The sequence below is a fragment of the Typopeltis vanoorti genome, chromosome 5 (genome assembly GCF_054136105.1).
Source record: "Typopeltis vanoorti isolate ZY-2024b chromosome 5, IOZ_Tvanoo_1.0, whole genome shotgun sequence".
Taxonomy (NCBI): Eukaryota; Metazoa; Arthropoda; class Arachnida; order Uropygi; family Thelyphonidae; genus Typopeltis; species Typopeltis vanoorti.
In genome coordinates this window covers 93,697,600-93,725,228 of record NC_143553.1, presented here as the reverse complement: position 1 = coordinate 93,725,228, position 27,629 = coordinate 93,697,600, and the positions used below count along the sequence as shown (strand labels likewise).

At 36.6% G+C, this 27,629-nt stretch overlaps 1 protein-coding gene and 1 long non-coding RNA gene across 5 annotated transcripts in view; one reads left to right on the top strand and one right to left on the bottom strand.

Annotated features, from left to right (window-relative positions):
* Window positions 1–27,629, bottom strand: part of LOC150106656 (vascular endothelial growth factor receptor 1-like) — a 672,835-nt gene that overhangs the window by 38,782 nt on the left and 606,424 nt on the right. For all 4 annotated transcript variants that reach the window (XM_090392613.1, XM_090392614.1, XM_090392616.1 and 1 more), the window contains one exon: window positions 11,367–11,507. In XM_090392613.1, coding sequence (XP_090248739.1) covers window positions 11,367–11,507 — 141 coding nt within the window. The remainder of the gene's footprint in view (window positions 1–11,366; window positions 11,508–27,629) is intronic.
* Window positions 1–27,629, top strand: part of LOC150106658 (uncharacterized) — a 157,799-nt gene that overhangs the window by 32,481 nt on the left and 97,689 nt on the right. Inside the window, exon 2 of the long non-coding RNA XR_016548325.1 lies at window positions 9,853–9,991. This is a non-coding gene — a long non-coding RNA (uncharacterized LOC150106658). The remainder of the gene's footprint in view (window positions 1–9,852; window positions 9,992–27,629) is intronic.

Here is a 27,629-nt window from a genome sequence, read left to right as displayed (position 1 = left end):
AGACTTCCAGGACACATACCCGAAGTGACAGGAATGCTGGGAGCACTGTATTGCTATGCAAGGGGACTATTTTGAATGTGATAGTGTGTAAACATAGATAAATAAGGTAATTTCTCGCAAACAGAGCTAGTCTCGAAACATTTTGATACCACTTTGTACATCCTCCCATCTGCACTATTCCCCAACAGAGGCAATCCCTGCTACCATCCAATTTTAGTTTCTCTGTCCTAACACTCTCACTTGCCCAGAGAACAACAATCTTGCCAAATGCCCATGTTCAAATTTAACCCATCTCTTTCATAGTTCTCTTCTCTCGTCAAATGCACTGCAAGCATCTACAGTTAACACTCTAAACTGCAAGTTTAGAGTGTTAACGGCAGTTTCTTCCAATTACACATCATATTTATTCAGCTGGCTCTCCAGAATAACAGCAATGATTACTCAATTATTTTTTTAATTTGCCATCTTTAAAATTGTGCCTTTCTGCATCTTTTCTATTAAGAATGAATGCAGATGATGTTTTCCATACCTAGAATCATAACAAATAATATCTTTTGCCTTTTTTTATATATATTATTATTATTATTATTATCTGAGACCTCCAGGGAGTCAAGGACTCACTGAGGGAGGTTATAAATCATTCAAACCAGCTATCATCCTTCCCTTAAATTCATTCACGCTAGATTTACATTTTACAGTGGTTTAGATTTTACAGATTAGGTTTACAGTGATGCTGCTGGATCTGGTTAAGGCCTTTGACAGGATACCACATGGAATTCTAATCCGTAAACTGCAAATTATGGGAATGGATATAGGGTTGGTGAGATGGATAGGTGGGTGGTTGATGGAGAGATATCAGAGAGTAGTTTATTCAGGAGTAGAATCCAAAAGATGGCCTGTGACTAGTGGTGTGCCACAGGTTCTGTTCTTGGACCACTGCTGTTTAATTTGTTCATTAACGATATAGGGAAGGATCTATGAGAAACGGTTCATTAGTTCGCTGATGATGCAAAGTTGGGTAGGGCAATAGTGAATGCAGAAGATGTCAAAATCTTGCAGGATGATTTGGATAGATTGGAGTTCTGGGATAAGGAGAATGGATGTCAATTTAATGTGACAAAATGTAAGGTTATGGATTTTGGGGTGAAAAGATTAGCAGCAGTATAACACATTGGTGGAACTGTACTCTAAGAGATTTATGAGGCCAGAGACTTGGGAGTGTTGGTGGATAGGGAGATGAAGTTTAGGGAACACATTGTAAAAGTGACTAAATCAGCTCATCAAATCACTTGGTTGCTGAAAAATACTTTGACGAGCAGAGACAAGCAAGTTATTGTTCCTCTGTACTGAGCCTTGATAAGACCTCATCTCGACTACTGTGCCCAGATTTGGTCACCTAGGTTTCTTCTTGATGGGGAGGGGGTTGAGAGTTCTGGGCCAGAGATTTGGGAGGGTGTCCAGAGGCGAGTGACCAAGATGATAGCAGGTCGATGGAATGAACCTTATGAAAACAGGTTGAAGATTTGTGGGTTGCAAAAATTGGTTGATAGGCGGAAAAGGGGGAGATGTGATTGAGACATTCAAATTGCTGAAGGGTTTCTATAGGATTAATTCAGATGATATTTTTGAGATCAGGACTGGTGAATGGAGAACTAGGGGGACATCTATGGAAGCTGGGCAAGAGTGTTAGTGCTAGGTTCTTTACTTTTAGAGTGGTGAATGAGTGGAATAAGCTGCCAGAGCTGTTGTGGGTGGTATAAGAGTGAATGAGTTCAAGGCAAGGTATGATAGATACCGTGAGAATGTTGAATAGTTGTGTGGACATGATGTTTAGGACCTCCCTTGATGAGTCTAAGGACTCCCTGGAGTCGTCAGTAATAATAATAATAAATAATAGATGCACTCACTACCCCTAAGGGCGAATTATTCCACTCACTCACTTCTCTCTGAAAGAAACACCTTGCTCTTACCTCTTTCTTGATTGCAAATAAATGTAACTTCTATGGATGCCCCCCCCCCCATGTTCTCTCCTCACCTTCCATATATAACGAAAAATTTCATCAGTTGATATCCTATAACACCCATTCAAAAGTTTATAGACGTCTATCATATTGCTCCTCTTTCTCCTGATAACCAGAGTCTGCAATCCACATACTCGTAATCTGTCCTCATAATGTAAATCACATAATCCGGATATAATCTTTGTAACTCTTCTTTGCACCCTTTCCACAGCTTCTTTGCACCCTTTCCACAGCTTCTTTATCCCCCTTGGAACCCAGGAGACCAAATCTGCACACGATAATCTAGGTGTGGTCTTATCAAAGCCCTTATAAAGAAGCAAAATGACTTCCTTATCCTTACATGTCAAGGTTTGCTTCAATATCACAATTATCCTCTGAGTTGTATTTGCAACTTTTGCTATGTGACCTTTGAACTTTAAATTCCTATCCACCAATATGGCAAGATCCTTTGCCTCTTTAGTTTCTTGTAGCATACCCCGCTAATATAATATGCCACTGGAACTCTAATCATGCCAAAGTGCATAACTTTACACTTACTAAAATTAAATTGACAGCCATTTTAGTTTGCCCAAATTTCCAGTCTATTCAAATCAATTTGTAATTGCTGAATATCAGTAGCATCCCTGCCTATCTTCATATCATTGGCAAATGATTGTACATCTGATGTTAAATCCTTCCTGATATCATTAATGTACAGATTATACATTAATGGCCCAAGGACTAAACCCTATGGTACACTACTGGGTCACCTTAAATTCACAACCACTGTATACCACTTTTTGATATCTGTCTGTCAACCATCCCCTGATCCCAGTGAAGAGTTTATATTTCAATTCCATATTCTCTAGTTTATGCAACAGCCTTTTGTGTAGTATCCTATCAAATGCCTTAGAAAAATGCAATATTATCATAGTGTATCCATTCCCTTTATCCGACTTGGCCATAACGTTGCTATAAAATATGAGCAAATTACTAAAACATGACCTTCTTTTAGTAAACCCCATGCTGTTCCTTGCAGATATAGCATGTTTGTCGACCCATTTCTGTATGCAAGTTCTTACCAACTTCTCTAAAATCTTCACTACCACACCAGAGATACTGACAGGTCGGTAGTTAGCCACATCAGTTATTGCATCACCCTTGTACAATGGAACTATCATACATTCCTTCCATTCCTGTGGTATCATTCCTGAGCTGAGACTCAAGTTATATAAATGTGTGAAAGGCCTAGCCAATTCAGCTGAACATTCTTTAGCAGGCGAGCTGATGTTCCATCTGTCCCTATTGGCAAATTCTTATCCAGGTTGTGCAAGAGCTCTTCAACCTCATTTTCGTGAACCTCTAACTCTTCATCCAACATAGCAGTATCACTATGCACCATGCTACATACACCTGGTTGATATATCTTAGCAAAGTGAGCACTCATTAAATGAACAATCTCCTTAGCTTCCGACACTCGTGTACCATCTGCATTCAGTAAAGTTATTCTTCCACATTCATTCTTTCTTTTGCTTGCAGCATAATAATAAAATTCTTTTGGATTGATTTTAGCTTGCATGGCCAATTTCTTTTCATACTCCATTTTAGCTTTTTTCACAATACTCATTATTTTCTGGCCTGAGCTTTATATATTTCAGAAGTCCTCTCACTCTTATTCTCACGATATTCTTTCCACATCATCTTCTTCTTGTGGATCTCTTGCTTAATAAGGCTGCACATCAATTTCACTCCCAACCTATTTATTTTTCGAACACTAGGGATACATTGAGATACCGCCTCATTCAAGTACTTTTTCAAAGATTCCCATGCATTGCTGACATTTTTTCCATTCAGTACCTGATACCATGAGACCAAAGATAGTATTCTTCTAAGTTGATCATAATTTCCAGTTTTGTAGTTCAGCATTTAACCTGTTTTAATCAGAGCATCAGTACACCATATTCATACATTCAAATAGCCATATTCTTGACAGAGACCCCCTTCTGATGCAATGAGCAAATCCAACACTCTTTGACGTCAAGTTCCTTCTTTCACATGCAGCTTGAGAAAGCTGTCTGCAACAATTCAATAAATTCCTCTTCTTTCTTATTATGAAATTTCTCTTCTACCCAATCAATGTTTGGAAAATTAAAGTCACCCATAATGATTATTCATTTGGCATCCATAAGGTTGAATTGGCGATGCATTTCTTCATCCCCTGCAACTGAGCCACCAGGTCTGTAGCAACATCCCACCATATATTTCATTCTGTTAACCTCCACTTCACCAGATAGACTTAAACTTGCGGCTACATGGGACATTGTTACCATCATTGTTTTCTTGTGTTTCTACCCTATCTGGACTTCAGTCATCTGATATCATTAGTGGCACTCCTCCTCCTATCTCTTCTGTCATTCCTAAAATTAACATACCTATTACATTTAATCCCACTTGCCATATCTGATTCTGATAGCCAGGTTTCACTAATGCCGACAATCTTAGGCCACATTGCATTCAATAAATTAACGAACTCAACCCCTTTGTTTCTAATGCTCCTGGTATTTGTGTATAGACATAATAAATTACCACCTAGCCTATTCTTATAATTAGATATGCAATCTATTTGGTCTTGTTCTAGAATTTTCACTTTTCCCTCCCCAGACATACTTAAAACGTCTGAACCTAAAGCATATTTTTCCACTCCTTTGCCATATACAGGGTGTTCGGGATAAATTTGACATATTTATAATTAATTATATTTTTCCTTAAGTTACATGTATTAACACACACTTCTCTTCATTTAAAAGTTTGGACCCTTCTTCATTCATATACAAGATGTCAGAAAGGATGGATAGCTGGAACCCACCTGAATCATGGAAGAGAATAACTTGTATCATGATGATTCGTGCCCGCCATCAAAATAAGGATATTACGACTGCTGCCCAATGCTCCCTGAATACAGTAAAAACAATCAGGCATGAACTAGAGACTTGCAATGGTGACTACGAGGATGTAGCAAGAAGAAAGATCCCTAGCAGACGATCTGATTGCGTTCGTACAGCAGAATTCCTCGCAAATCTGCAGGAACAGGTGTTGAAGAACCCTGGCATTGGAATTCGGGCTTTGTTCGTGGAGTTGCTAACTGTAGTCAAGCCCTGGATAACAAGGGTAGCCAATGGTAGGCCGTATGTATGGCAGCAGGATTCGGCCCCTTGCCACACCTCTGGGAAAAGTCAAAAATGGTTGTCTGAAAATTTCTACGACTTCACCAGTCCAAATGTTTGGCCTCCAAACTCCCCAGACCTTAACCCCATGGATTATTTTGTATGGGGCGCAGTTGAAAAAGACACCAATCGCACTTCCAGTAATACAAAAGCCCAGTTAATGGATAAAATTAAAACAGTTTTTGCGGCCCTTCCCAGGGAGACTGTAGCATCAGCTTGTTCGAGGTTCCGAAGCAGAATTGAAGCTGTGATCGATGCTAATGGTGGTTATTTTGAGTAAATCTTGTTGATAGTATTGTAATTAACTCTGCCTGTAATGTTTTTTTGTCAATTCATTAAATTTAATAGATACAAAGAAGATTTTCTTTTTCCTTACGAAACTGTCAAATTTATCCTGAACACCCTGTACATAACCATGGTCGAAGACATTCATATCTTTATCATGTTTGCTTACCATAGCTGAACTTTCACAAACATTTATCTCATTCCTCCTTTAATGATCTAGTTTCCCTGACTCTCTGCATTAGGACTCATACCAAGAAGTAATTTCTCCAGGCTTCTGATGCCAAATGAATTCAAGTGCAGGCCATCCTTCTTATACAAGTCTTTTCTGCCATCAAACACACCCCACACATCTAAAAACTTGCATCCATATCTTCTACACAGCCTGCACATAAAATAGATTTGCTATCAACGTCCTCCTTTTTAACTCAGTACTGTCATATCTGGGTAGTAATGCAACAATTTTTACTCTCTTGCATTTCTTTCTCACTTCTTCCAAGAGACCTTTCATATCTTCTCTCATACTATATTTGTCACTACTTAAATTATTTGTACCTACCAGAACTACCATCTCTTTTACTTTTCTTTTCTGGTTTTCAATATATTGATTATTGATATTGATTTCATATATTGATGATTCCAATACAAAATTCCTTACAGCCTGTTATTTAGTTTAGTTAAAACAAGTCTTAAGACTTATAGTACATTTAATTAAGAGCAGAACATCACTATCATAAACTGCTGTATTTAATTCCCTGATGGTCGGTGTGGTTGGCCGAGTGGTCAGCATATTCGCTCGCCAGCCAAAAGGATGCAGGTTCGAATCCCACGTTGGGCATGAATGTTTGTGATTGCCTGTGAAAATACTAGTGGTGATGGTAGTTGTGGTTTGTTGTAGTTGGTGGAGACAGAATTGTAGAGTAGGTGCCCTCCCTTGATGAGTTTTTGGACTCCCTGGAGGTGTTTTGTAATAATAATAAATAATTGTTATATCAGAATCATGCCACTTAATAATAATATCCATATAAATGATGATTGACTATGGGGGATAATGTGTATGTGCACCCTTGACTGGGATAAATAATACTTGTAGTCCTTGATTTGTCTTCATTTCTGTTTGCTTTGAAGTTGTTCCAATAACTTAATCTTCGCTGTTCATACTGGTTCCTGGATATCTAATTTTACATGAAATTATTTTCTTGTATATTCTTTTGGATATACAGGAAAATAATCCTAGCTGAACTTAGAGATTAAGTTGGAAGTTTATTTTGCACTTGGTTAGACTATAATAAATTTAGTTTAATCCTTTATCCAAATGTAAGCAAACAAATTTTGCACCTGAAAATATCTTCAGGACTGAGGTAAGGTGGTACATCCCTTGGCAACTCATAGCAAAGGTGGACCAGGCTCTCATCACTCCTTGTCTCAGTATCTCCCATAATGCAAAGCGCATCTCCTTGCGGACATGTAAACTGCTATGCATTAAGGGGAAGGGCCACTACCCAGACCGGTTTCGACCTTTATTGAGATCTCGTCAGTGGGAGGCAGACCCAGAGTGGTGATACTAAGGCAGAAGCAATGGAGAGGTCATATTTACCTATACGAGTTGCCAACAGGTGTACCACCTTACCTCAGTCCTGAAGATATTTTTAGGTGCAAACTTCGTTTGCTTACACTTGGAAAAAGGATTAAACTAAATTTATTATAGTCTAACCAAGTGCAAAATAAACTTCCAACATCTTTCTCTAAATCCAGAGTAATTTAATAATAAAGTGGTACACTGGTTGGCAACTCGTATAGGTAAATATGACCTCTCCCTTGCTTCTGCTTTAGTATCACCACTTTGGGTCTGCTTCCCATTGACGAGACCTCAATAAAGGTCGAAACCAGTCTGGGTAGTGGCCCTTTCCTTAATGCATAGCAGTATACATATCTGAAAGGAGATGTGCTTTGCATTATGGGAGATACTGAGACAAGGAGGATGAGAACTTGGTCCACCTTTGCTACCTTACCTCAGTCCTGAAGATATTTTCAGGCACAAACTTTGTTTGCTTACACTTGGATAAAGGATTAAACTAAATTTATATTAGAGCTTAAGTATAGGGTATATTACTGTATACGTTTCAGTAAATATAACTGTAGGACACGTGGACACTTTATCATATATTCATTTCCAGATTTCAAAATTTTCTTTGATACAGATTCTTGTTATAGTCCAAATGATTTTTGACTATTTGTCATAAAGTAAAAATCCTTATCTGGCCTGAATGCAACCTGATTTTCTCCAAGTTTTTCTTCCACATTTTTCTTAGACTAAAGTATGCTTGCATGAATGCCTTCTTTCCATTTGGTTCTATGCATTCACACTGCTCTTTTCTCTGTTTCTAAGTTTTTTCAATAGTCTCCAGAATATACTTATATCTTTATGATATTCTGTTTTCACCAAAGTCTTCCTGTGACTATGATTAGCTAATTTCACTTCCTCTGTAGCACAACAACTGGAAGAACAATGATACATTACACCCTTTGATTGGAAAACGCCTGAATTTGATTCTTGTCATGATGAGAAGAATCTTTTTATGGACGTTTTCAATTGAAGGTGAGTTAGCCGATCTCATATGGGGGGGTATCAGGTTTTTTTCTCCTGGAAACTCGGGTTTTTCATCCTGTGTACAGGCAAATCAGCCATCAGAACACACGCAATTTATAGACAAAAAATAGTCAGTGGTGTTGGTGTGGTGTAGATGCATGTTTTGTGTTCATCTATGTGGATGGTGGCTGATCTAAGTATCTGCTGAAAGTATGCCAACTTGCAGGAGAACAGGGAACTTTATATACTCCAGGAAATGAGAAAGGAGGGAGTTGATCTCTAGTGGAATGGACAAGGATAGCAGAAAAAAAACAAAAAAATATGAAGGTATTATAGGACAGAATAAATGACTATTATTTGGATTTTTTTTGGTCAAATTTATTTTAAAACAAAGTTATACCAACTAGTTTCACCAACTGTGGCTGCTGGCTTCATCAGGGTAAAAGATGCATAAAAATAGTAAGAACACTTAAATGCTAAAAACTGTTAACACTAAAACCATAAAATAAAACGAATACAATTGTATTTTTTATATAAGCAAAAGAACACGTACATCACACGCATAACGCTTGTATGATCTGCTAGTTGTTGAGTAGGAATGATTTGTAGTTAGCGGCAAAATTCAGTTCTGGCATGTTGAAAGATCTATTAAGGGGCTTCCAGATCTCAGGCAAAATCAGTCCTTGGTTTCTATTAAGGTTTTGTTCTGAGCAGAGAACAGTTGTGTCTTCTTTAATAATTTGGGAGCAGAAGTCCTCCTCTAAGTAGGGCATTGAGCTTTTATCCCATTCAATAATGCGATTAGTCCGATTACGATTGGTGATCATAAAAATTGGCGAATGGTCTGTGCAGGCACCATCATGAAGGTATTATTTAACTATCTTCTAATGTGAAATTAAACACACTTATTTTTAATAATTAAGGGGATACAAATCCCTTGTTGTTCAACTGCCAGTAAGCAAAACTCTAAGATTGAGAACTACGAATCTATGAGTTTCATATATACCGAAAAACTATCGGCGAATCCAAATGTAAATGACCACTTGGTAGTACAACACCAAGGCAACTCGAAGCAAAGGTGGAGCAAGCTCCCTCGCTATCCTTAATATTTTCTCATAATGTAAAAACACAGCCCCTAGGGGATGTAATACTGTAATTACATTATGAGGAGAGGTCACTACCCAGACCGGTTTCAATCTTTTTTGAGGTCTCATCAGTGAGTAGGTAGACCTGGAAGATCAATTTATGTTATAATACACTTATTTTTGCTAAATGAGTAATAAGTTCTACCTCTCGTGTGTGATATATATATATATATATATATATATATATATATTAAAAAAAAAGGACCAGGTGATAATTACACATTCTGAAGATAATTATAAACCACAAGGAAAAAGAAGACATTCATTGAAGAGGCTTGCCAATCATTTTGGAGACCAGAAGGCCATAATATATTGGCAAAAATCCTTCAAATGATGAGGATGATGATTATTATTAGGGCTCAACAAATTATACAAAATCATACTAACATTTCCATTTTGTGAGAACCATTCCAAGAAGGAGAAGTCAATAAATAACAAGAATAGGAAGAACAATTCAATGGCAGTGATTTTTTGGAAATATAAACTATTACATTCATTTTTGTTATTAGAATGGCCCTTTATATTATGCATATTCTTCTGTGTTTTCTAAAAGTTATAAAAGATTGTTTAGAAAATTTTTTTTTTATTAAATAAAAAAATTTATTTTGTAGTCTGCAGGTACTAATAAGCTGGCAAAATCTGCTCGCTATGGAAGAGTTATCTATCAAGACCAGATGATAATATTGTCCCAATAATTATTAAGCAGTCTGTATGAACCTAGCATTCGGACCTGCTTCCTGCTGATTCTTAGTGAGTATGCTAAATGAGTTTATTGTAAAAGCTTGACGTTCTTTGTAATGATAACCACATCTTAATAATAACTTAAAATTAGCAATTAGCACAAACATACACTAGTTGGAAAGAAGTGAATGGAAATTATAGTGCAAGGAACAAACAGCAATGGCACCCACCTTAATAAGATGGAGATGTCACTGTGATGACTGCAGAAATCCTACGGGGAGATACTTTCCACAAGCATACAATAGCAATTAGTGGAAATTTTGAACCATTCTTCCTGTAGGCATGTAATGAAGTCCTGGACTGTTATGGGGTGAATGTTCCTTGATTTTACCTGACACTCCAGTTCATCCCACATATGTTCAATAGGGTTGAGATCAGGACTCTGTGGAAGACAGTCAAGTGTAGTGACATTCATGTCCACAAACCATGCACTTACATGTTGCTTATAATACAATACATTGTCTTGCTGAAAGAGACAATACTCAGCTCCATAAAATGCCACAAAGTTGTATTTTACAGAATGTTTGGATACCTCTCAGGACACCACAAACAGAGATCCAAGGCCAAACCAGGAAAAACAGGACAAGGAGTCAGACTTGCAACACTTGCAGGTGAAAACTTGGCTTATTTGTCTGTTTGCTTACTTGGGAAATGGAGTAACACCAGGTTTAAAATAGCTTGGTATCTTTAACAAAAATAGGACAACATCATCATACCACCGCCACCACCTCTGAATTTCATAGTTGAGGTTATACACTCTGGTAAGAGACATTCACTGGACGAAGTTGTGGATGTAGTTGTGGCGAAGCCACAACTACATCCATTCATCTGACTGATAGAGGATGTAGCGTGATTCATTGCTCCATAACACAGTTTTCCAAGCTTCTACATCCCATTGTACATGCTCTTTGCACCTCTAAAGACAACGATGCCAGGAACTCTGCTTTCAAGTGTCAGCCAACGAATGGTGAATTTTATACATATTATCCTTTGTAGCATCCTGTGGTCATGTTCAGGAAGTTCAAATTGGGCCAACCCAATTGCTAACAAATTGGGTTGGCCCAATTTGTTAGCAATTTGCCAAACAGATAGGCCTACAACATGGCAGCCTATCACAATGCCTCTTTCAAACTCCATGAGTTCCCTTCTAGCAGCCATTTCACCAGGACATGGTTGCACTGGCTTGAGAGCATCATATTCTTCCAATTTATACCAGCTACAAACACGACTCGTTACATGGCATGATGCACCTTGCCTATGGGGTGTCTGTTGACTTCTTTCCAAGCAGCATGCACACGTACGCATGCACACACGCACACACACACACATATATATATACATAATTACATTCATAGTATACTGGAAAAAAAACAAATCAACTCACATACTATCAGGTGAATACTCTGGTTTCTCCATTCTGTATCCATTCTTTAATTTTCTGTAAAATTCTTCATTAATATCTATCCCTGGATATGGATTGCCACCAAGTGTGAATAGTTCCCAAAGCAACACACCAAATGACCAACTATATATCAAAAATTCTCTGAGTAAACTGAATGATACATTTTAATTTTTGTCAATATCATCAACTAAAATTACTAACATAATTGATGATAAATCATAATTAATGTTGATGTTAATTTTTAGACCAGTGATATAGGAAATGATTAAAAGAAAAATATTCACTCTGCTGATGATGCAAAGGCAAAGCTAGGAAGAGCGATAGTCAGTGAATATGATCTTGCAAGCAAAATATTGGCAGTATGGGCAACAGATAATAGCCTATCAGTTTAATGTGACAAAGTGTAAGGTAATGCAGTTCTGCATGTAGAGATCACACACTGCTTACTACATTCATGAAACTGGATTGAAAGAAATGAATGAGGTCAGTGTGATTCTGGTGAGGGAATTTTAGTTTGGAGGGCTTCTTGCAAAGTTAGACAAGCAAGTACATCAGATTACATAGATGTAGAAGAAAACACTGATAAGCAGGGATAGTGAGACTATTATTCTTCTTTATGAGGCTTTAATAAGATCACATCTGGACTACTGCATGCAAATCTAATTGCCTGGATTCCATGGAGATGAGGAAGTTTAGGAAAGGATCCAGAAGTGAGTGACCAAGATTATGGCAGGTCTATGGAATGTGACATATGAGGATTGATTGAAGGTCTGTGATCTTCAAAGATTAGCAAGGATGTTGGACTAATTTTTGTTTAGAGGATGGTTGAATGGGTTGCAACAGATGGTTGCAGCACTTTGCCAATTAATTAGTTCAAGGAGATGTGTAATAAACATGTTATGTGAACAATAGTTAGAGTGGATCTCTTACAATGAGTCTGATGCCATGGAGATACCTGTGAAATAATAATAATAATGTTATTAAAACAGTAAAGAAGTCCAATTATTTAGAAAAATAAAAATGTGATTAAAAAGTAAGTAAAAGAGTGTGAATTCTTTAAAAGTTCCAATAGACAAATACTTCCAATAGACATCCTACTTCCAATAGACAAATGTCCAATTTAATCAATTATTTGTCAGGACTCCAATATTGTCAAATCTTATATTTTGGTCTACTAAAGAACTTATTATCAATTCACCCAGAGCTTCATCTTCCCCTATGTCTTTTTCTTGTTATCCTGGCAAATAACACTGGTTTTGTTAACCTCTCCTCTCTCCCATTCTGCATAAGTGACCATACCACTTAACATTAACTCTGCTGACACATTCCTAAATGCTAACAGTGTCAATTTCCTTCCTAATATCATATTGTTTAATATGATTCAGCCATTGATGCCATCCGTTCATTCCCCAATCTTTCTCAGAATTGCTTATATTCTCAGAATTTCTCATATCTGTGGTCTCCAGTTTCTGATCAAGTGTTTTATTTCTAACTCAATTCTCAGATCCATAAATTAAAATAAGAACACTGCCTTGTATACAGCTAATGTTTTGACCAATTCTCTTATTACATATAAATTTATTCAATAACTTCCCCATACTAGATTTGCTAATTTTGTTGTCTATTTCCACATTCAATTTACCATCTTCACTAAAAATTGTGCCTAAATAACTGAAATGTTTTACTTGTTCTATAGGTTCAGGATACAGTTGATGTTTTCAATGTTTCTACCTATAGACTGCATTTCTCAGTTGGACAATTTGCAGATCTGTATTTGTATGTAATGCCTGAATTATACAGATATTCTTGCACATACTTAATAAGTTCAAAATGGATGAGCACACAATCATCCTTTCATAAATTCACCTCCATTATGAACATTGTTTCAATCAATGCAGTTGCATAACTTAGTCACTCTTATGCATAAATTCCCCACTTCCTCCTATCATGATCTAATTCCCCTGATTTCTATATTAGGTCAAAAGATTAATGCTTATAATTACTCATACTAATAAGTTTCATACCACTGAATTTCTAACCTCTCTCACATGCCCATTCAACCAGACTATTCAAGTCCCCTTCTAAATTCACATCTGCTCTACTCCTCTGTATCATCTGCAAAAAAAACTGCATAATCATCATTTATTATTATTATTATTATTAAACAAGGCCTCATGGAGTCAAAGACTCATCTAGGAGGTCCTTTTATCTCACACACATCTCATCATACCGGGTCTTAAACACATTCAAACTCCTTGCAGACACCACACTCTCAGGCAAGGCATTCCAATCATTCACAACTCTGCACGAAAAAAACCTGCCTCTCACTCCCCTACTCACACCCTCTTTATACAGTTTCCAGGCATGACCTCTGGTTCTCCCCTGATCTCCCACTATTCTCTGTAGAACTTCTCCACCATTGATCCTATAACAACCCCTTACCAACTTGTAGGTCTCTATCATATCTCCCCTCTTCCTTCTCTCCACTAGACTCTGCAAATTACATCTTTTCAATCTTTCCTCATACTCGACATTCCAGAGGTCAGAAACTACCTTAGTCAGTCGCCTTTGGACCCTTTCCAACATCTCTTCATCCTTCTGAAAACCAGGTGACCAAATCTGGGCACAATAGTCCATGTGTGGCCTAATCAAAGCCTTATACAATGGAACAAGAATCTCCCTACTTCTACACGTCAGTGTCCTCCTCATCATTCCCAGAAGTCTTTGTGTTGTCTTCACAATTTTGGCGATGTGTCCCCTAAATTTTAGATCCTTATCCACTATCACTCCCAGATCTCTTATTTCCTCTACTTCCAACAATATATTCTTACCAAGCATAAATTCTGCATCCCATCTTTGTTTTCCAAATTTTAAAACCTTACATTTTGCAACATTGAACTCACATCCCCATTTGCTTGCCCAACCACTCAATTTATTCAAGTCTTCTTGCAAGACCACAACATCTTCACTACTCTTTATGGTTCGTCCCAACTTTGCATCATCTGCAAACAACTGAATATCTCCATCCAAATCTTTGCCAATATCATTAATATACAAGTTAAATAGTAATGGCCCTAAAACAGATCCCTGAGGCACTCCACTAGTGACTTTCCTTTTCCTGGATATTGCACCCCCATACACAACTTGTTGATACCTATCAGATAGCCAGTCTCCAATCCAATGCACTAATCTAATATCCAACCCCATCTGCTCTAGTTTGACTGTCAACTTATCATGAGGTACTCTATCAAAAGCTTTTGCAAAATCCAAATATATTACTGTGTATCCTTCTCCTCTGTCCAAGGAAGCAGTCACTTTATTGTAATAAGTAAGTAGATTACTAAAACACGACCTCCCTTTAGCAAATCCATGCTGTCCATCAAAGATTATACCATTGTTGTCAACCCAACTCTGGATCCTAGTTCTCACAAGCTTCTCCAACAACTTAACCACAACACCTGACACACAGATAGGCCTATAGTTTGATGCTTGAGTTCGATCACCTCCTTTATGAAGTGGCACAATCTTGCCCTCCTTCCACTCTTTAGGGATTTGACCAAGTGCAAGACTCGTATTAAAAAAATATGTCAAGGCAGGTGTCAACTCTCTGGCATATTCCTTCAGAATACGCGGTGATATATTATCAAGTCCCACAGCCTTATTTACATCTAGTTTACTCAACTCCCCAAACACCTCTTGCTCACTTACAGTCAGTCTCTCCTCCCCATCATCAACTGCTCTTAATCTCTCCATGAAGTCACATTCACAAGATTGAAAGATCTTTATGAACTGTTCATTAAGTATCTCCACCACACATTCTGCAACAGCTGTCTTTATACCATTTCCTCCAATCAATGTCATCCTTCCATAATCATTCTTTCTTTTGCTGGCTACATATCGAAAGAACTCCGTAGGATTCTTTTTAGCTTCATTAGCTAACTGCTGTTCATACCTCTCTTTAGCTACTCTCACCAACCAAGTCACTCTCCTTGCCTGGTCTTTGTAGAACTCATGAAATTGGTTACTTCCACTTCTCTTATGCTGCCTCCACAATGCCCTTTTTCTCTGTATTGCATGCTTAATCTCTTTATTCATCCATCTCACACCTAACTTATTTAACCTTCTCACCCGTGGTATACATTTAGACATTGCATCCACTAAATATTTTTTGAAAATCCCCCAAGCTGCATTGATCTCTTTTCCAGCTAACTTCTCATTCCATGCTACACCTGCAAGCTGTCTCCTGAGCTCTTCATAATCACCCCCCTTGTAGTTCCACATATACCCTTTTTTCACTGGGGTCCTTGCACTGCTGGCAACCACCCAAGTAATCACCTCATGGTCACTTTCACCAATTGGTGGATGATTTGATACCTCATTGATAATTACATCCTCCGATGAGATGACCAAATCCGAGACCCTTAATCCTCTTGTGCCCTCTGTTACATACTGTCTGAGGTAGTTATCCCTCAAAAACTCAAGAAACTCATTTTCTTTACTTCCAGTTGCTATCTCTTCATTCCAGTCTATATTGCCATAATTAAAATCACCCATAATGATCACCCTTCTCTTATTTGCTTGGCTTATTTGACTATACATTTCACTATCACCACCATCCACATTACCAGGTCTATAACAACATCCCACCAAGTATTTGATTCTATTCACCTCTATCTCACACCATACTGCCTCAAAACCACTGGCCCCATTTCCCTCTTGCATCTCTACCTTGTATGGACATAACTCTTTCTCTATCATCAATAGCACTCCCCCTCCCTTTTTACCCCTTCTATCCTCACGAAACACATCATACCTTTCCATCTCTATTCCTGTCAGGATGTCATCCTCATCTAACCATGTCTCACTTATTCCGACAATCTCTGGGTGCACAGACGCAATTAGTGCAACCATTTCATCCGCCTTGTTTCTTATACTTCTAGCATTGGTATACAAACACAACAACTTATTTCTGGATCTACAGCTAGTTCCACTGATACCACTCACTCGATGTGATCTCTCCATGCTGGACTGGGGCCATTTCCCTTTCTGCTTCTTCATTTTAGAACCCTTTGCAATTCCATCTGTTTCCTTTTGATCCCTGATCATCCCATTACTTTCCTGCCTACACATTCTCTCACCTCCTCTTGCCATAATGCCATATACCCTTGCCATAAACCCTTGGCATGTGTCAAACATGACATGCCAATGACTTTTTTCCAGCAAGCAACCCAGGGTTCACCTTAAAAAATAATTAAATAAATAAATACATATCCAACATTTTCACTGAGTTGTATATTTTAACTTAATAGAATACAATTTTATTAAGTAGAGTCATTTGAACCATTCATAATACCATCAGCATATAAGTTAAACAGTTGAACTTTTCAAATACTTTTTCTGTAATAGTGTTTCATGATTATAAAATGTGTTAATGAACAGTCCCTGAAAACATGTGATGATATATCATCATGAAGCCCAACAGCAGGGGGGGGGGAAACCCTTGGCATGTGTCAAACATGACATGCCAATGACTTTTTTCCAGCAAGCAACCCAGGGTTCACCTTAAAAAATAATTAAATAAATAAATACATATCCAACATTTTCACTGAGTTGTATATTTTAACTTAATAGAATACAATTTTATTAAGTAGAGTGATACGAAATAAAAATGTAATAAAGAAACCAATACTATCAACTGTTTTGATAATAATAAGTAATAAGAAAATGAAACAAACATCCTATTTCCAAGCCATCATCTATCTCCATGATATACTAATGTAAAAGTTTTGTCCCGTTCAGTTGTTGCACCATTTGTCAGGCAGCTAGATGTGGGGTGACTCCTTTAATAATCTCTTCACATACTTGTGTATTTTACTACTTCACACATTTTATGTATTTTTTTTCATATTTTGTAAAGAATTTATCACTTTTCTTAAGTGTGTGTGTGTGTGTGTATATATATATCATCATCATCATCAAATTCCTGCCATGTACCCTCAAGGGGTGTACAGGATATGACAGTACTACATGAAAAAATTACATCATTACTAACTTCCTATCTACAATTTTCCTCCAAATCAGTCTGTTACTTGTCAAGACTCCAACATTATCAGATCTTATATTTCTATCGTCTAAGGCACTTTGTACCGTATCAATCCACCTATATCTTGGTCTTCCTCTGGGTCGTTTTCCTGCCAACCTGGCAGAGAACACTTGTTTTGCTAATCTTTCCTCTCCCATTCTATTTAAGTGACCATACCATCTGAGATTAGCTCTGCTAACGCATTCCTGGATGCTGACAATGTCAAGTTCTTTCCTAATATCCTCATTTTTAATATGATATTGCCATTGATGCCATCTGTTCACGCCTCTAATCTTTCTCAGGACTCTCATATCTGCGGTCTCTAGTCTTTGGTCAAGTGTTTTACTTTTGACCCAGCTCTCAGATCCATAAGTTAAAATTGGTTTGAACACAGTCTTGTATACAGCTAATTTAGTGTTCCGACTAATTTCTTTCTTATTCCATATGAATTTATTCAATTGACTTCCCACGATACCAGCTTTGCTGATTCTGTTGTCTATTTCTATATTTAGTTTACCATCTTCAGTAAAAATTGTGCCTAAGTAGCTGAAATGTTTTACTTGTTCCACAGGTTCTCCATTCACAACACAGTTGACATTTTCAATGATTCTGCCTATTTTCATTGTCTTTGTCTTTTTATTGCTGACCTTCATACCATATCTATTACAACAGCTATTCAATTTAGTCAGAGAATCTTGCAGACTTGTAGCGGATTTATTTAGAAGTATAACATCATCCGCATAAAGCAAAGAGCTGACATTAACATCTCCAATTTTGATATCAGGTTTAATACCACATTCCTTCATAATGTGATCCATATAGATAATGAATAACAGAGGGGATAATGTACATCCTTGTCTCACACCAGATTTAACATTAAACCATCTTCCTGTACTTCCTTCAATTCTAACTGCTGACTCACAACTCAAATAAAGACTAAGTATTGCTTGATATAATGCCCCATTGATTAATGTTTCATTTATTAGATATAAATGCAAATTTTTTTTTACATTGCCAAAAACATGAAGTTATTGTTAAAGCTACATGAAATGTATCATCAATATTCAGGATTATCTGCATGTGATTAGATGGCACGTGTACCCTTCTCTTTCATTGGCATGTGTGTAGGTAGGCTTATAATTGTACTAATTTTTGGTTTGCTTAAACTTGGTAGGTGTATGCAGAGAGTGATTATGATGAGATTTTCTGAGTCCAAGTTATAATTTTTGTAAGTGTCCATTCATCTCTGTCCACATTTTTACACCCCTATGATCTGATTTTCATTAAAGTTGAAAGCTGTATGAAGAAAACAATTATTTTTTGTATGTACCTTGTGGTTGTACAACTTTGGTGATTCAGCTGTAATTTACTTTTTTTTCCTTTTGCCTTTTGCTTTATTCCCTTCTTGACTTCCTTTTTTCTATTCATATTTATGGTATATATATATAAATATATCATTATCATATATTTTATTTGCTTCCTGCCCTTTACAGATTGTACAGAATGTCGCAACCACCAGAAAAGAAACATGACATTAAAATGAAGAGGAAATTAGAGAATTTAAAGAATCCTGGAGTGAAAATTTTGGTATGATTAAGAAAGATAATAAAGCATTATGCATTTTATGTTCTGAATCAGTTGTTTGTAGGACTTCTGTAAAGAGACATTTTGAAACTGTTCATAAGAAATTAAGTAATAAAAGTGAGCAAGAACAAAGAGAATTAATTTATTGTGAACTGAGCAAGACAAAAAAACAGAAAACAGTCCGATACTTTGATGAAATTTATTTCCAACTTAGTCTGCTAGTTTTGAGGTTTCAAAAGTTATTGCTCAACACATGGAAAACCACTCATAATGGGGAGTATATTAAAGAAGCATGGCTAGAATGTGCTCCTTTCCTTTTTGACAATCTTTCAGAAAAGGTAAAAATTATTCAGTGCATTAAAGAATTGTTTGTGAGTAGAAAAACAATTAAGGATAGAATACTTAAGTTGGAAAGGAATACAGCAGAATAATTAACAAAAGATTTGGCTTCATGTGAGTTCTTTTCTATTTGTGCTGATAAGAGCACAGATATTACATCATCAGCTAGGCTAGCAATCTTCGTTCAATTTTGTAGGGTTGATGAAGTATGTGAAGAGATTATTAACCTTTGTCTCTGGGGTTGAAATACATAAAGCAGTTATAGATGAATTATCTATCTGGCAAATTGATATTTCAAAAGTGGTATCCGCCACAATAGTTGATACACCCAGCATGTTTGGTAAGGAAGCAGGATTTGTAATTCTGTTTGCAAAACGTGTTGGTCATCCACTGATAGGTTTCATTGCATCATACATGAGAAGACTTCATGTGCAAAAGCTGGCCTAAAGGAACTTCAAGAAGTATTCAAACAGTAACCAAGGTTGTTAATTACATTTCTGCATGTGCTTTGAATAAAATACAATTTCAGAATCTATTGAATGAGGTGGATTCAGTATATAACAATGTTCGGTGGCTTAATCGAGGTCTTGTTCTGAAACGATTTGTTGAATGCCTGGATGAGATAGATCTCGTTTTGATTTTTTGTAAACTGATGTTTTTTTTTTTTTTTGCAGATTTTTGCAAACATTTAAATGACTCGAACCTTAAACTACAGGACTCTGGTAAGACTCTCGTTATTATGTTTGATGACATAAAAGGCATTTGAAATGAAACTAAGAGTTTTTAGGAGGGATGTAGACAGTGAGAGATGTAGATATTTTCCAAAACTAAAGAAATACATGAATGATCTTCAAAAGGTTGATAAAACGGATGACAAAGTCTTCAAAAGCTATTTTTAAACTTCCGTGTCAACTGTTGAGCAGTTCTAAGATTTGTTAAGTTCAGAGAATTAGAAGAGACTGCAAAAGTCATTAAGTTTCCAGACACTATAAAACTGGATGAATTAAACTTGCAGATGTTTTTGTGGATAAGTATGGATGATTTTCAAAGTAGCTCAATTTGGAGGCAGAAATTTGTTGACCTCAGAGGTGACTTGGAAAATATTGAAAAGGAGCAATTAGCGATGGGATTATCCAAGAGAAGTGCAGAAAATAAGGTAATAAAGACTTGGATTACTATTCCTGAAATTTTTGTATGTTTAAAAACCCTTGCAACAGCATTACTATTCATTTTTGCATCTACATATTCTTGTGAATCATTGTTCTCAATGATGAACTTTGTTAAGTTCTCATAATAGGAGTAGCCTTACAGATGAAACTAGTAGCACGTGCATATCTATAAATTCACTGTAATCAGTGATGCTGCAGCAGAAGTCTCATCAATGTTAAATAAATAAAACGTCCTCAATTTTTAATTTGATGTTTTCTGCTAAAAAAATGGTAAAGATTAACTTCTGTTTAATATATTATGTAGGTAAAATAACATTTTATGTTATCTGTAATTTTATGTATTACTCATAAGGGATTAAGAATTAATAAAAGAATATCTTTAATATTTATTGTGCTTTAGTCAAGTAAAACAATTGAGATTGTGCACTGTAATATATTGAAAAAACTTATGTCTGATTGATCTTTATAAAAAAACAAAAAAATTCAGAATTATTGTTTACTCTTTTGCTGATGTTAAAAATTGCATATTTAAATTGTGTAACTTATATGGCAGTTAGAATTACACTTAAAAGCAAATAAAAAATATTCGCGCTATCAGCACAGGCTAGAATAACTTTTAAGTAAAAATTCCGTCACTAATTTTTACATTCATTCAATCTTACATGAGTTACAATATTATTTGATTTTAACACTCTAGTGTGATTTCTAATTATTTGAAAAGATTCCCCCAATACTTGAAAGATACCAAATAATAATGTTTCCCAAAATTTCGGTTGGTACGTGAGAAATTCTGCATCAAAGATTTGGTAATTTTGGCACTAACACTTAAAAAGGTTACCCACCCCTGCTCTACAGCCTTATTAACATAGTTTTTGCAATTATCCATATACGTCCTACTCAATTACCAAAACAGTCTCCCTCCTCCCTTTCCACTGCAATCAAGCTCTACATGACAATAAATAAGATATTAAACGTGCAATTCATAAATATATTTATGAATCATTCTTTCTTCTATTGACCATGTATCAAAAAGTGGTTGCAGAGACAATTCAGGTTGTTGTGCTGTGTAATTACAGAGTGAGGAATTTAGCTGAACTAGTGGCTGCAAAAACAATGATTATTATTATTATTATTATTATTATTATTATTATTATTATTATTGTGCCCTCCAAGGAGTTGGCTGACTCACTGTGTAGGTTCATTCAACTGACAACATATTTAAATTAAGGGGATAAAAATCCCTTATTATTTTACAGCCAGTATGCAAAACTCTGAGATTGAAAACTACGATCTAAGATTTTCATGCCGAAGAACTATCGGCGAACCCAAGCATAAGTGAACACCTGATAGTACAACACCAAGGCAACTCGAAGCAAAGGTGGAGCAAGCTCCCACACTATCCTTGATATTTTCTCATAATGTAAAACATAGCTCCTAGGAGATGTAATACTGCCTTACATTATGAAGAGAGGGCACTACCCAGACCAGTTTCAACCTTTTTTGAGGTCCCATCAGTGAGTAGGTAGACCTGGATGATATCAAAGTTTAAGTGAAAATAACTTACATACCTTCAGTATACGAAGGGCACACCTATCTGGAATTCGTATAGTGAAGGTATGTAAGTTCTTTTCACTTAAACTTTGATATCATCCAGGTCTACCTGCTCACTGATGAGACCTCAAAAAAGGTTGAAACCGGTCTGGGTTTCAACCTTTCCTCATAATGTAAGGCAGTATTACATCTCCTAGGAGCTGTGTTTTACATTATGAGAAAATATCAAGGATAGTGAGGGAGCTTGCTCCACCTTTGCTTCGAGTTGCCTTGGTGTTGTACTACCAGGTGTTCACTTATGCTTGGATTCGCCGATAGTTCTTCGGCATGTAACTCTTAGATCGTAGTTTTCAATCTCAGAGTTTTGCATACTGGCTGTAAAATAAAAAGGGATTTTTATCCCCTTAATTTAATTAACTTCACCAGAAAATTTATTTTTCACTTGGTTAGAGTATAATAAATTTAGTTTAATCCTTTATCCAAGTGTGAGCAAACAAAGTTTGCACCTGAAAGTATCTTCAGGACTGGGGTAAGGTGGTACAACACCAGGCGACTCCTTGCAAAGGTGGAGCAAGATACCAACACTCCTATCTCAGTATCTCCCATAATGCAAAACACATCTCCTTGCAGATATGTCTAATGTTATGCATTAAGGGAAGGGCCACTACCCAGACTAGTTTCGACCTTTATTGAGGTCGAAATTATAGAGGTCGAAACTAGTCTGGGTAGTGGCCCTTCCCTTAATGCATAACATTAGACATATCTGCAAGGAGATGTGTTTTGCATTATGGGAGATACTGAGATAGGAGTGTTGGTAGCTTTGCTCCACCTTTGCAAGGAGTCGTCCTGGTGTTGTACCACCTTACCCCAGTCCTGAAGATACTTTCAGGTGCAAACTTTGTTTGCTCACACTTGGATAAAGGATTAAACTAAATTTATTATATTCACCAGAAAAAATAGCCATTTGGCTTTTTATCTTGACAACACATTTATCATACTGAATCTTAAAATCTTTCACACTCCTTGCATTAACAATGCATTCTGCTAATGCATTCCATTCACTAACAATTCCATTATATACAAAATCTATTCCTCACACTCCCTCTTCACCACACTCTTTACATAACTTCCAGGGATGGCCTCTGGTTTTTCCTCTCTCTCGCTTTCTACTCTTTTTATAATCCCATCTGGATTAATCTGATAAAATCCTCTCACTAACTTAAATGTATCTACCATATCCCCTCTTTTCCTCCTATTGTATCCTTCCCTCTTCCTCCTCCAATACAAATAATTCAAACTATATTGTATCCTTCCCCTCTTCCTCCTCCAATACAAATAATTCAAACTATAACTTTCAGAGAAAGAAATTATTGGCATAAACAGAGCAACAAGAACAAGGTTCATTAACACATTTTTTATTCATGAAAAAACATTACAGAAAAAGTATTTGAAAAAGTTTTCAACTAATTTTTCTGGGGTAAAAATAATAATTATATTATAACAGTAGAAACTATTTACTTCATACAGAAGTCAGAGCAATCATGATTAAGAAAAATCGATTACTTCAAGAAGTTAAAATTAATTTCTTCTTCTCATTATTATTTTCTTAATCTCCTGGAGTCATAAGAGTCATTGTAGAAGGTCAACACTAGACAACACAAAGTCTATCATACTGCTTAAAATTATCCAGTGTTTGCACTTCTACCCTTTGAGGAAATCTTCCTATCATGCAAAAAAACTTACTAATTACCCTCTTACTCATTACTTCCTTTTGCAACTTCCCTCGTCCTTCACTTACATGAAAAATCTCTCCAGTATCATTCCAACAGTATCTTTCAACAGTTTAAATATCTGCTTAAATCATATTCTCCCCCTCACCACAGTCTTCTGTCCACCAAACTCTGTAGTTTGTATGTCTTCAGTCTATTTTCATAACCAGCTCTGCATAGTCACGATATCATTTTCATTATCCGACTCCACACCAACTTCAAGGTTATTTCATCTCCTTCCAATAACGGTGACCAGCTCTGAGCACAGAAATCCAGAGGCACTCTGATCAAAACTTTATACAACAAACTATTCCCCCCCCCTTTTTTTTTACCTGTTTAGTCACTGTTCTCAATATTGTAGCAATTCTCTGAGTTGTCTTCATAACCTTTGTAGCATGTCCTCTGAAATTCAGATTTTTATCTACAATCATCCCAGATCCCTTGCTTCCTCCACATCTTCCAGTATAATTCGATCAAGTGAGAGTATGAAGCATCCCATCTGTGGATAAAAATTTCAAACGCTTACATTTGGTCACATTAAACTGGTACCTCCATTCATTTTTCCACCTTTCTTGCTTATTGAAGAGTCAAAAACCTATAACTAAACTATTACTAGTAATCTTCCCAAGCTTCACATCATCTGCAAACAATTGAATATCTCCCTGTAGTCCAGTGACAATAGCACTGTCATAAAGATTGAACAGTAATGGTTGAACTAGGGTTACCATACATCAGCATTTATGCGGACATGTCCGCAATTTGATAATGAAAATATCTGTCCGCATACATTTTCGAACCCCCCCCCCCCCCGTTTTGTCTGCATTTCTGTGGGAGCATTTTAGATTTTTTCCCCAGGCGTTTCTCCTGTGTTGGTAACATTGCTGAAACAAGAATGCAGGAGGCTGGTTATATTATAGAACAACTGAATCAATAATTGAATCGAATTGCGCTTTTAGATATACTCACTCGTTTTTTTTTTCAACTTTTCGCTCTTTCTCGCTGGTGCTGGCCTCACATTAATGGCGTTACTGCTATGATAGTGGTGGTGTTTGAAGTGGAAATCAAGATGCATCCTTAGTTTTGTTCATTCTTAATTAGTATTAATGACCTTACCAAGTAAGTAAGATATTAAATTATCAAATTATATTAGAATTAAAATATATACCATGTTTTAGGTTATGACATAACCGCTATGTAGGCCTACCTAAACATTATGATATAATTTTATATCATCTTACTTATATTTATTTCAGATTATCTGGAGGATGTCTAAAGCTAAAAGAAAGTGCTCCTTTAATGATAATCATAGGGAAAAATTTCCATGTTTTTTGCCCTGGGAGGCTGAATGTATTGTATGCAGTCCTGGTACATATGTTTCGGTCACACAGCATGAGATAAGAGACTTGGAACTACATGCAAAAACAGAAAAGCATTTAAAGTGTGTTAGGAGACAGAGTTCAACAGGAAAATTAAGTGATTATTTTATCAAGCCAAATTCAGAATTGGAAGCCAGCTTAAGTGCTGCTGAAGGGCCCTTGCATATCATACTGTTGTTCATTCACAACAGTTACAATTCCATGGACTGTGTTCATGGATTGTTGAAACAAATTTTCAGCAATTCAAAAATTGCAGCCAAAGTATCAAGTGGCCGCACAAAAACACAAGCCGTTGTAAATTCTGTTCTTGCTCCCCATTCGATAGAAACTATAATCAAATCCATGGCAGATATTCCCTTTATAAGTGTTTCAATAGATGCTAGTAACTATGGTAAAGTGAAAGTATTTCCTATCCTTATTCAGTAGCAAGGCTTTATTTGGCTTCTTTACGTGGATGATGTGTTCGCTATTTGGCCACATGGCTCAGACTCACTCCACTCCTTCCTAACACACTTAAACAACCAACACCCCAGAGTCCAGTTCACCTTAGAAAAAGAGGAAAACAACACCCTCCCCTACCTAGACACTTTAATCACCCGCCAGCTTGATGGATCTTTAGTTTTCTCTGTTTACAGAAAACCCACCCATACTGGCAGATATATTCACCAACAATCCCCCCCCCTCACAACAATATGGGGTTATAAAAACACTATATAACAGGGTAAAATTAATCTGCTCAGATGACAAGGCCCTAACTACTGAACTAAACCACATCCACAACACTTTCTTAGCCAATGGCTATAATCCCAAAAAAATCCAAAAAATACTCAAACCAGTAAACCACAACCCCCCCCCTCACACACACAATAAAGATTACACCAAATCTATCACCATCCCCTACATCCAGGGCACCTCTGAGAAAATAACCAATATCCTCAGAAAATATGACCTTACTTCTTGTTACAGACCATATAAAAAGTTGGCATCCCTTATCCGCTCTACCAAAGACCAACCACTTCCCCTAGACCTACCTGGTGTATACCAGGTCCCTTGCAGCTGCAAATTGTCCTACTTTGGCCAAACAGGCAGAACAACAAATATCAGGATTTCAGAACACAAAGACTACATCTGGTTTCACCAGTACAGCCACTCTGGGCTGGCAGACCATGCCTTAGATACCCACCATAGAATTCGTTGGAAGAAAACAAAAATAATACACCGCAGCAAGTTTAAATACGAAAGATTATTCAAGGAATCTTCATCAGCTCTAAAAAACGTTCATAACCTCAACAAATTTAGGTGCATGAAACTACCCCAAATTTGGGAGACTTACATTTTGAGATCTTCAGCCCAACTGCCAAGTCAACCAAATTAGCCCACCAGAGGGCATGATTAGGACTGTAGGAACAATATTAGTTTCTTGCTTTTTCCTCATTTGCTTTTGTTAGTGCCTGCATGCACATACCATATCTTTATGTTCCTGAAGATGGCAACGTGACGTTGCCGAAATATAGAAGTTATTTATTAAAGTTACCTTTAATTAATATACTTTATATGCGTTGTTAATTCTGTAAACTAATTACCAGTTATCCTTATTCAATATTTTGACTACAAGAATGGAGGTTTACAGATTAAAGTAGTGAATGTTGAGAGCAAACCAAATGAAACTGCAGAAACTATTTCAACTTATGTCAGTGAAATACTAAACAATTTGGGACTTAAAAATAAATGTGTTGCTTTTGGGGGTGATAATTGCAATACCATGTTTGGGGGTCTTGCAAGAGGTCAAGGCAATAATGCATTTGTCAACTTGAAGAGGATGGTTAACCAATCATTGGTTGGAGTGGGATGCCCTGCACACATCCATAATAATTGCATCCAACATGGTACAGACCTGCTTGACATTGACCTACAAACTTTAATAGTTAAAATATATAATTACTTTTCAATATACACTGTCCATGTGGAGTCTCTCAAGAAGTTCTGTGAGTTTGTGAATATAGAATGCCAGCAACTTTTAAATCACAGTAAAACACGATGGCTATCCTTGTACCCTGCTGTTCAAAAACTAATTCAAATGTATCCAGCTCTTAAATCATTCTTTTTATCTCAAAATAGACCACCAGCTGTAATAAAGAACTTTTTTGAAGACCCTTTCAGTGAAATCTATCTATCTATGGCATTTGCAGTCTCTGATTGGTGTGTTCTATTCACATATTAGCAGGCTAGAGAAAGAAGACAATTCCCTTATTGATGTAATGGAAATACTATCTTCATTACATGATCTTCTTCAGGAAAGGAAAAATGAACATTTTGTACCATTGAAAGCAAAGGACATGTCGAAGAAAATGGAAAGTGATGGCTTCAAATCTGGG